At 42.1% G+C, this 11,724-nt stretch overlaps 1 protein-coding gene across 1 annotated transcript in view; it reads left to right on the forward strand.

Moving 5' to 3' along the window:
• Pard3b (par-3 family cell polarity regulator beta) overlaps positions 1–11,045 on the forward strand; it is a 1,015,658-nt gene extending 1,004,613 nt beyond the window's left edge. The window contains exon 23 of the mRNA XM_047544116.1: positions 6,434–11,045. Coding sequence (XP_047400072.1) covers positions 6,434–6,791 — 358 coding nt within the window. The 3' untranslated portion in view covers positions 6,792–11,045. The remainder of the gene's footprint in view (positions 1–6,433) is intronic.
• Positions 11,046–11,724: the final 679 nt, after the last annotated feature.

The following is an 11,724-nucleotide window of genomic DNA, read 5'->3' on the forward strand; positions in this document are numbered from 1 at the left end:
AACACAGACTAAAAGCAACTCCATCCACATGGCCCCGGTGGCAAATGCCTATGAGCATATTAGTTTATGCTGATCTTTTTTTTTTTTTTTTTTAAGCTTTGCAGTATTAGTAGAAATACCAACGAGAAAAGGCACTGAGACCAGCACAGCCACTAAATACTCCGTGTGACATGCTAGAGGAGAGTATGGTTTTGCCAGATGTCCACTTTCTGTCAATGGGTGCAAGCACCTCTCAGCACCAGGGCTTTTACTTCTCACTTACGTCCCCTCATTCCAACCCCAAATTTGATCACAGTCAATTATCACCAAAAAAGGAAACCCATAAAGGCTACAATGGAAGTTGAAAATTTGTCTCTGGCTGCTAATTAGCACACCCAGTGTTTGATGAAAAGTAAGAGGAACAAGATTTTGCCCTTCAGATGCTTCTCTGTAGCTGGAAAACCCAATGCTGATTTCTAAACTGGACATTCTCACCTTGGCTCAGAAATCCCTATGGTTTTCTCACTTTTACTGAAGATCTTTTTTCTTTACCTTCCAAACTCACTTACTTTCAAAACAAACTACCTGCCTGGACATGTCTCTTAGTTATTTTTTCCTCTCAGAGATTTTCAGCATCATCTCTCCTTCCTCCTCCTAAAAGGAGCTCACTAGATGAGATACAGCCATGGTTCTTAAACTCAACCTCAAGAAAGGTAGGTGCATCATGGTTGGCTCTGTGTTGCAAAGATTCGCCAGTGAAGAACTGATAATTACAAATATTTCTTCTAATAAATTACTGCAGCCTCAGGTTTTCCCTGTCAATAATGCAGCTCCAGTCTCTGGATTCCCAGGTTCTGTCTTGAGTGGGAGGAGAGGCTGAGTTATAGCAATGGTAGAAAAGTTTGCATAACCCCAGTTTCTGAGTCTCTGGGGCACATGTGGCTTATATGAAAGTCAACCATCATGGGTGTTATTGTGGGGAAAGGTGGACTAGCACTGGGACAGAGAACTAGACACCACCTCCACCTCTGGTTTGTGTTCATCAACCCTCACACCTGTTATTTGGGATTGTGATGATCACACCTGACTTTGACAGTATATCCCTAGGGTCCTTTATGTGAGACCCTGTACTCTACTATATTTTGAAACACACACATTAAAATGTTCCTAGATTACTGTGTTTATGACAGAAGCAAAGAAAATTTCTTTGCAGAACATCTTAAAAACATTTCTTAACTGATTTTTGATTAAATATACTTAACCTGCCCTGAGTAAACCCAGTTTATATTTCATTTGAGTTTGAGATAGTTTTTTTTTTTTTCATGAGAGTTCTTTTTTATTTGTTCTTTTTAGATATATATGACAGTAGAGTATATTTTGACATATTATACATACCAAGGAGTATAACTTTTTCTAATGTAGATCCCATTCTTGTGGTTGTACATGATGTGGAGTTTCAATTTTCTATGTACCAATTAGTCATACTGACCTCACTGGTAAGCCAAGGCAATTAAATTGCAGTCCAAGATTTATTGAGCATGTACTATGTTTCAAGACAACAGAGACAAAACAATATAATTTTATTCTTGATGAATAAGATAAGTAAACTCTACCCTAGTAAAGTGTATAAGTCTTTTAATATTGGACTCAAGCCAACCTTTACTCAGGCCATTTCCCCCTACATTCTTTCCTCTGTGCTCAGACATCAATCTAACTTCAACCATCATCAGTCTCTGGTTCCTAACAAGTCCTCTTGCTCCTCTTGTGCCTCTTCCCACCTCTGTCCCCCATCTAACCCCCTTGTATGTTTGTCGATTTTCTCTTAAACAAATTTGACATATATTCATGGTGTATCTACTGCATATGAAGCCCTGTGCTGAGCTGCAAGGGAGGTCAGTTGCCTCCTGAGACCTGGGACCTGCCTTCCAGATGCCCACGCTCCAGGGCAGTATGGGAATAGCAGGCAGGGTAAAAGACAGGTGACAGTGACCACATGGGTGACAGCAGGGTGTAAGCTTTCTTTGTCATTGAGGGGGAGGGTGGTGTAGAGAGGGGAGGATTCAAAATGATTTATGTCCCTCCCTCTACTCCTGTGAGTTTAGTGACCTCGCTCCTACTAAAAGTTTTGCCAGAAATTCTGCATTCCGATACCAAACCCTTTCTCCAAACAGGACTGTATTAGCAAATGTGGAAGCATGTCTTCCCTCCTTTCATGAAATGAAGGTGATCCTCAGCCCCCAGGACTGCCATCTCACCAGCGTAAACACTGAGTCCAGTTCCTTTTTTCACTCAATGAAAAACATTAGCATAGTAAGATGGCAAAATCAGGAAAACCTATGTAAAGACAATAATCTTTATTATTGCTTTACATGTAAATAAACCATAGTTTTTTTTTTTTTTAACATTTGGGCTAGATTAGGGTTAACATTCATTATTGCATGCTTCAATGTAATTAACAACATACATGAGACAATTCCTATGAGTTTTCCAAGCAAAACCTGAATCCTTCTGGGTCCCACAAATGAACCTATTCAGAAATTTAAAAAAAGCAAAAGATTTTAAAGATACGTATTTTCATGATAGTTCCTCTGAAGAGTTGGGAAAAAATACAGATTCATTTCTCTTTCTTAAGTAAATATGGATTCTGTGTGAGATTTTAAATTGGAAATTTTTTTTTAAAGAAAAATAATAACATATAAATAAAACTCATGAGGTCACATGAAAAATGAGGGGTCTTGAAGTACTGGTACATGAGCTACTTTGTCCTGGTTTAAGCCGAGTCTCCTGAGGATGCTGCCCTGGGTTTCTAGGGTGGGCCCCGAGCACGCAGCATCAGCCCTTGGGCTATGTGCTGCCCTGGCTCTGGAATAGATTGATCCTATGTTTTCATATAAACACACTTTACACAGGAAAAGAGACTGTGAAAAGGGACACTGGAGATTAACAAAGCAAAAACTTCAGTTCCCTCTTCTTCCTTTATTGGGTTCTGTAGTTAATAAGGAGGGCTTCTTTTTCCTGTTTAAACATTGTGCTTTTAAGATGTGGCACATGTACACAATGAAATACTATTCAGCCAGAAAGAAGAATGAAATCATGTCATTTGCAGGAAAATGGATGGAACTGGAGGTCATTATGTTAAGCAAAATAAGCCAAGCACAGAAAAACAAGGATTGCATATTTTCTCTCCTATGTGGAAACTTAAAAGAAAAAAATTTAAATAACCTGGCAGTAGAAGAGGAACTAAAAGTGGCGGAGACAGGTTGAGGTAGGGAATGGGAATGAGAGAGAGCAGTAGAGAGGGTGCTACAATAGAAATATGATATATACTTGTATGCAAATGTCACAGAAACACCCATTAATTTGTACAATTAATGAGTTAATGTTTAGAATAAAAATTTTAGAATTTTCTGAAACTTAAAAATTCCTTTAAGTTTAAATTCCTTTATGATGTGTGTGTATGCACGGGAACACACACACATAAGATAACAAATACAAGAACCTAGCTAGACATTGTTCTGTCAGAAGTCTGTAGTTTTGAAATGCTCAGTTTAGAGCTAAATAAAAAGAAGAAAAAGTTACCATGAACACACACAGCACACACATACCCCAAGAAAGAAAAAATTCTTCCAACACTCTTTGAACCTTAAACTGTGTTTGTATAGGCCAAGTCATTGTTTTTCTTCTCTCTGAAAAAATTTTAAATGATTACTACTATAATGAGTTCTACAGAAAAGGACAATTTCCATCATTTTGGGTCTTGACCAAGCCCAGCTCTCTCACTTGGTTTCTGCCACATGGAATCAACTCCCAGACACACAGTCTTCCCTTGGAGGAAGCCAGCTGGGACCACAAAACTATCTGGAGGTCACCCCTCTGTCCATGGGAAGCCTCCCTTCTCCTCGCAGGGAGAGTTGGAGGGGTGAGGAGTGGGAGATGAGATAGCAACTGTCCCCGCGTGCTTGCTGCCTGCGCCGCAGAGTTGCTCAGGGTGACTTCTACCCCTTCACCAGTTGGTCTGGATTGTCTCTTCAAAAATTAAAAAAAAAAAAAAAAGACATGCCTGCCTTTTGTAACGTTGTGTTTTAAAAAGAGAAAAATATCTCTCAGGAGAAACCAGGACCCTAAAAGTCCAAGGCCTGGAATTCCTCCTTTCGTTCTTCCCATTTTAAACAGGAAACATTCATGCTAAGAGAGTCCGGAGGGAGTTTGGGTTGTATGTTCATTTCAAGGCAGATAATGTTTGTGTGTTGCAAATGTCAGTGATTTATCCTAAGGGCTTAAAATAAGTGCAGAAAATCCACATGTTTCACTTCACACAGAGCAATACCTTCCGTAGATTTTGAGAGAAAGCACAAGTTACAGATTTTTTTTAAAGTGTTTCCAAAATTTCCAACATGAGCCAAAAGGAAATCAAAATGAGCAGAGTGGTTGGGGTGGGGGCGTCGGGACTTTAAAAATTCTTACAATAAAAGATATAATGAGTGCTGGAAATTTTCTAAATCCAAAATGAAATTCTCAAGAAAAGGAAAGGTGAAGCCAGGCTCCTTTATTTCCCAGGACTGGAGTGACAGATGATGCATCTGTAGTCTATTTGTCATGGGCAATTTAAAATAGAGCAAAGCAAACTGCACTGAATAATAGCAGCTGATGCTATAATAACTTGTACATAAACAATTTAATTTTTTTATCTGAAAACTCTCACTAACTAAATTATCCCAAGCTCAAGGATCTATCTTTCATTATTATACATAGCCAAATTAAGACACAAAAAAAGGGGAAGGAAAATTCTATTGTTCAGCCTTACAAGCATGTCCACGGGCTGCTTTCCACACGTGCCCATGCCCGGAGCTTGTCAAATCTCCATTGATTTGAGGAAGGACCGAGCTGTTTTAGCATCCAGCTCAGCAGATTACAGGGTGATTTTGACCCTCGCTGACAGTGCCTGATTAACCACAGGCACGGGGCGCTCACAGCCCTGTCATTTCTTTCAAGTCTGTACTCTGACATTGGAGCTCTTTTCATTAATTAGTATTGTTGCTGTTTTTCTTTCTTGAAAAAAAAAATCATAAAAGGGGAGTAGTAAAAGTGGAAGGTGAATGATCGTGACTATGGGCACAGTGTATGGGACTTTAAGAGCTGCAAACAGAAGTCATGCGTTTAACCCCGGGCTAGACAAGATGCCGTCATCTGCACATTGTCTAGAGACATGCAGCTTCTGTTGTGGCAAACAGAGCAGAAGCTGCTTGTGTCTTCCACAGAGATCCAGACGGGGCCACTTCCTGTTAGTGTTTATTCTTGCCCGGGACCTCGCTGTGTGCCTGCCCATTACACAGAGCAGCTTACAGCTGGATTGAGTTTTTCCCCTCTCCTACAGGCCTGGTGGAGTTTCTTGACTTGTGGTGGAATTAATTACCTTTTATCAGAGTTCTGGGTGGGCAATCCTCAGCCCTGGGTTGGAACTTTTCCTAGGCTATGACAGCAGCCACCAAGAGTTAGGCCAGGACCACAGCCCATTGAAAGAGCACCTCCCAGATCCAGAAGGAAAGCAAGTGCAGCTCATGGGGACTTTGTGACTCCAAGTAACCTATATATTTCTGCAGCCATTTCTGAGACAGGCTTTTATTATTATTATTATTATTATTATTATTATTACTATTTCTTCTTTTTAGATATACATGACAGTAGAGTGTATTTGACATAGTATACTTACATGGAGTCTAACTTCCCATTCTTGTGGTGAACATGATGTGGAGTTACACTGGTCATGTATTCACATATGAAAATAGGAAAGTGATGTCTGATTCATTTCACTGTCTTTCCCATCCCCATCCCCACCCCTTCCCTTCATTCCCCTTTGTCTAATCCAATGAACTTCTATTCTTCCCCCCCACCTCATTGTATGTTAGTGTCACGTATCAGAGGGAACATTAGGCCTTTGGGTTTTCAGGATTGGCTTATTTCACTTAGCATGATAGTGAGACAGGCTTCTGCTGATGCAAAAAGCAGAAGTTCTGATGGTCCCAGGCTTAAGAGAGCCAAGCTCTGTGCCTCATTTAGGACACTAGTTCAGTTACAGGAATAAAGGCCAATGTAAGAGAGTATAAATAAGACAGAAATGTACTTCTCTCACAAGTATCTTTTTGAGTGTAGAGGGTCCTGGCTGACAGGGTGACTCTGTTGCATGGAGGACCCAGGCTTCTGCCTTCTTGTTTCTCTGTCTTCCTGGGCAGTTGGTTATCACCTTGAGGTCTAAGACGGCTACTCCAACAGCCAAAAAGAAAAGGGAAGACATTTCCCACTCTTGTGTCTAAGTGAGACGCCACTTCTGCTCACACACCATTGGCCAGGCTGAGTTCCTGGCTACAGGAGAATGCCCAGGAGTCTGCAGAGTGCAGTCTTCAGCTGGGCAGCCAGCTTGGTAGCAGCTAATGTGCGTCTCTTCTTCTCTTTCCAGGGGAGGTCCAGCAGACCCTGTGGATTACCTGACAGCAGCACCCCGAGGGCTCTACAAGGAAAGGGAGCTTCCCTACTACCCAGGGCCTCATCCTGGGCATCCTCCCAAAGGGAGCTATTCGCGCCCCGCAGATCTGAGGATGTCAGATCTCCGCTACCCTCATTATTATGCACCCCCACCCGCCCCCCAGCACAAAGGACCCTTCCGGCAAGATGTTCCACCATCTCCTCCTCAGCACCAAAGAGTGTCAGCCTATCAGGAAATGGGCAGAGCAGGGCCCAGAGGGGGAAGCCCCGACCAGTACCCCTACCGAACCCAGGATCCCAGGCAGAAGAACCCCATGACTGCAGCTGTATAGCTGATGCCACTGAAATGAGCAGCCCATCCGGGAGGACCTGGCCTCTGCCCTTCCTAGACCTGTGGCCTTCTTCCTGTTTGAATCCTCCGTGGTACAGATTAGTGTTTTCTCATCAAGTCTGTAACACTCACTGCTAATCAGAGGGATAAGGAATTTCAGGGTAGGGGTGGATTCAGAAGGAAGAGGAAGGATGGGGTCAAGAAAACAATACTTCCTAATACTTGAAAGGCTTTAGAATTGGTCAGTTCAGAGAAAGTGGCAACTGGATAAGCAACTGGTGATGGAGACTTGACTACATGGTGGCCCTCTGGCTGGATAGCCCAGCCAGTGTGCAAACCCCCACCCCAGAGAATTGGCAGTACAGAGCCCGACTCTGCCAGGCAGCACTACCCATGCAGAGGCTGGGCCTCAGACCCTTTATTGGAACTGTGGTGCCTGCAGAGAGGCAGCGTAGAGGCTACAGACGTGGGCATCTCACTAAGTACAGTTTTTTCATCCAGAAAAAAAAATCAGCAAACATATAGTGACCTTCTTGAAATTTTTTATACCCAGAGGAAGACTACATTTCTTATCATCTTTCTCAGGTCCCTGATATCACTCACTTAATGTAAACATTTCCCATGCTTCCTTGCTGTTGATATAAAAGTCGGCAAAATGTGAATGCAGTGTTAGCGTCCTGGGAGAATGTGCAAAGCTAGTCAGAGTTCCCAAAGGAATATATTCCAAGGACCAGTGACCAGGTGATGAGCACTGATACTCCCAGGTCCCCACCTTCCTGCCTCCCACATCCCAGGCACGGTAGCTTGGAGGTAACTGGTTTCAGAATCATCCCCAAATCTCCCAGCTATAAATATTTTAACTGGGGCCTCACTGGAGGGCTAAACCTGCTGGTTAGGTCACATGGGAAACGATGCCCTAGGGTGCCAATTCCAGAGTCAGTGCCAAACAGTACCCATCTGCCCTCGAGGACAGGGAGGAGCTGACCATGACCTTTGGAAATGGACCACCAGCAGGTAGTCAGTGTACATGAACGATTGCATATGTCTCTGTGTGTGTTCAAACACCTGTGATTACCAATCTGGAGAATGGAAGATAAAAATGCTTTCTGGAAAGGTTGATGAATAAGACGGGGGAGGAGGAAAGGCATAAGATTAGATCAATCTGTGTCTTCTTTATTTCATTTACAAAAGTCAGAGTGTGGACAAGGCCTCCGCTGAGACAGGAGGGTCTTATGGCTTTGAAAAGCTGAAACCCCGCCCACTAAGATCCTCAAGTAGAACAAACCCATCCCAGCTTCTTTTGAGCTTCACAGCTATTTTACATTTCTGGTTCCTACAAAAACAGAGCATCTAAAACTTACAATCTGACTCAAATGAGAACCCAAGCAAAAAGATTGAGAAACAGCGATACCAGGAAGTAGCAGTTTGAATGGCACAGTGACATCAAAATACTTTAAGCCTTTTCACATTTCTTCTTCATTCCTTCCCCAAAAAGTGTCTTGAGTTCAATTTAGAACTATTTTGGCTGAGAGTAGGAAACCTCCAACTGAGAGGATTTAATAAATTATAGTATTACTGAATACATAGAGTATCCATCTATCCCAGCTTAGTCTTATTTTTTTAATTTAAAATAGAATTTTGTTACCAGGAATAAGACAACTGCTGCTTTGAGACCTAAGGAGTGTTATTTACTGGACTTGGAGAACTAGCATTTTCCAAACCACAATTACCATGGCCTTCTAAAGAACAGACTGTCAAGTTGCTTTTTGTCCCCTGTCATCTGTCTCAAGGCAGATACCCTTAAATTGTCTCCAATTTGTTCAAAGAGGTTGGGACTGCCTGGCCTTGCTCACCTAAAGGTGGGGTGCAGTGAATGCACGGTGCTGAATGTTACCTTTCTTTCCCTGAAGCTAAGTCAAATTTAAACACAAGAACAATAAGACAAGGGAAATGCCACTTGTTTTGGAACATTAAAAATCAACTCTTTGGGATGTTCCCTGTTTTAATCAAATATATATAGACTACCGGACATAGCAACCCCAAAAGTCTTCTTTTGGTTAAGCCGCAGAGCAGCTGGTGGTACAAGGTGAGCCCTCTGTGTCTTGGAGAAGTGGCCCCTGCAGTCAGAGTACCCTGTTTTCAGCCCAATGTTGCCACCTTGGGCACACAAATCCTCCTGCACACAGGAGCTCCAAAGCGTGGCTTTGTCTTGTACACAGTCAATAAAATAGCTGATAATCCTGAGGGGCAATCAGTGATGTGAAGGTACTATTAAAGTGAACAAAAAAACCTAGATTATAACAGTTATCTTTTCTTGCTTGATGTATAACATACGCTCCATTTGATCCTGCCCTAAAGAAACTAACATTATATCTGTGACAGAGGCTCCATCAAGCCAAGCAACAATTAAGAACCACTCAAATGTAAGCTTCATAAATGCCTGTCTACTGCCCCTCCAGTCACACCTCCCAGAGGTTACAGGACTCTTCCCAGAGTTCAGGAGAACAAGTTGTTCAGAGTACTTAGAAGTCCAGGCTCTAATCAGCAGGTGCCCAGGAGCAGCAAATAGCTCTCCATGTATTTATGGCCTTGGGAAAACTCAATCAGTTGTCCCCTTGTGGCGCAGAACTTTAATAGCCCCTGTGGGATAGAGTGGCATTCCAACCTACACACCTGTCAGCATACACCCACATGACTGTGGATCTGACTGCTGGGTTGTTGAGGTCTCAGAATCATGTTTGGCTTTAAGTCATGAGATATTTTAAGGAGTCCTATATTTCTCCCTTTTTTGCCAGACTAGAAAGGTGAAAGAGAGAAGACCTTTGAAAACCTTCAGGAGGATTTGGTCTTCCACAAGAGAAACAAGATATTTTGTTCCATCATGCCAGTGGGCTGTGGCACTATCCCTCTTGGTTTAAATTGTTTCCTTACAATATCAAACTAGTGGATGAGAGGCAAGCTCAAAAAGGGAACATTGTCTTAAATCATGATTTAGTACCAAACAAAAATGGGAAAATGTTATTCTGAGGCTCATTATTCTTGGGTACATATGTATTGTTCACACAGAATAGCATGGAGCAAAATCTTAAAAGGTCTTATAATCAAGAGCCCAGTAGAGATCCATAGGCCTACTGTCACCGTGGAAGAAGCCCCATGCATACTTCCTGATAAAGGAGATTTGAAACTTCACTATTTTTGCTACCAAATAAATAAAATTAAAACCCGACCCATTATCTCTTCTAAAGAGTCATGTAAATCCTTAATCGAATCTACCTTCTGAAGGAAATCCACCTGATAATTCAGAAGGACAGGGAAGCTGTCTTCTTTTTTCCCCTGATATGTATAGAGATCAAACCTAGAAAGGGTGCTGATTTCCCCTAACCTGTAACCAGAGCATTCATTTTCTTTGGAGGAACCTCATAGTGTTTCAGGAGAGTAGAGAGATCTGGAGAGTTTGGTATTTAAAGAAATTCAAGTCTGCAGCGTTCCTGTTGGTATTAAACTCTGAGACCCACAATGAATGCCCTTCATACTGGTTCAGTTGGGTAGACACCCAACTGCTCACTGAGTCCATGAGCAACAGAAAGTCCTGATTTCATGCAATTAGGCAGGAGAAAGCTGGATTCAGAAACAGCCACAGTAGTATTTCTCTGCACTCTCAGTTCTTGCTGACTTAAGTTGAAACTGTGCCACCATCAGAGCAGAAAGGGAGTCTCCCTAAGATATCCCTACAAAGTCACCTTTCTGATAAAAAGGAGAAAAAAAGATATCTAAAATAAGCCCAGGATCTCACATGCAGCTACGACTTCTAAGTGAAGTTCTTTCTCCTTCATGTCCTTAAACAGTAATAGAATTACACACAATCTGACTTTTAAAGGTGGGCTTGGCTACTGAGCTCAGAATAGGAAGTGAACCAACCCTCAAAGACTCTTCTAGCCTGTCTCCTAACTCGGCTCTTCAGAAACTGCTCAGTTCCATCTGCAGCGCTGTTTACTACCAGGACATAAAACAAAACCTGTTGTTTATACCATCACTTTTTCTAGTGTTTCCTGTGCTTTTATGATACCAAGTCTGTTCATACATTTAAATTATGTGAAATCATATTTTGGCATATGGGGGTGAAGAGTGAATTCTTGACAAACTTTTTAAGATTATCTCATTTGTACCACAGAAAAACATTTTGGATGTTGTTATATATGAGTATATAAATTTTTCTTGTTTTATTTTGCATTAAAAATAAAGCTTTATTCAGTCAGTAAAACATTGGAGTCTTGGTTTTCACCCACCACTGGTTTGTTTGGGAGTCAAAGGAATGAATCAGTGGTCCTGGGCCTGCTCACTCTTGCACACATTCAGTAGTCCCCATAGCAATGTTCAAAAAGGGCGGCCAGGCAAAGGTCAAGAGCACCTGCCACAAACTGAGCCCCTCAAGAAGCAGGTGTAGGCACAGAAATTCTCAAGAAGTTTATGGAACAGTAATACACTTGGGTTCAATGCCTAAAACAAGGAAGGAGGCTGGCTTGGATAGAAAGTGAAACCAAGGAGCAATGCACTCCCAAATTGGGCCTCTGCACCCCACAGGGAACTATGGAGAACGATGATCCTTCAGAGTTGTCCCAAAATGGGAAGAGGGAACAGGATCTTAATGCCACTGGGTTAACCAGTGGTTGTGGGCTAACCCTGAAAAGAGGAAAGGCCCAGGGTCCAGCAGTTGTCTTCAGTTGAGGCAATCCCCACAGACTGTGGAGAACTGGGGGCCATCTTAGGGAGTCTTGATAAAACACTTAGAGAGGTAAGCCATTTATCTCTCCAGCATCATTTTGAAAAGGAACTGCTACACATCTTATGAGGTAGTTTTGAATATATAGAAGACCCATTGTATGCATTTCTTCCCAAATCCACATTCAATTATATCATGTTGGTAGCTAGAAATG

Source organism: Sciurus carolinensis, chromosome 3 (genome assembly GCF_902686445.1).
Source record: "Sciurus carolinensis chromosome 3, mSciCar1.2, whole genome shotgun sequence".
Classification (NCBI taxonomy): Eukaryota; Metazoa; Chordata; class Mammalia; order Rodentia; family Sciuridae; genus Sciurus; species Sciurus carolinensis.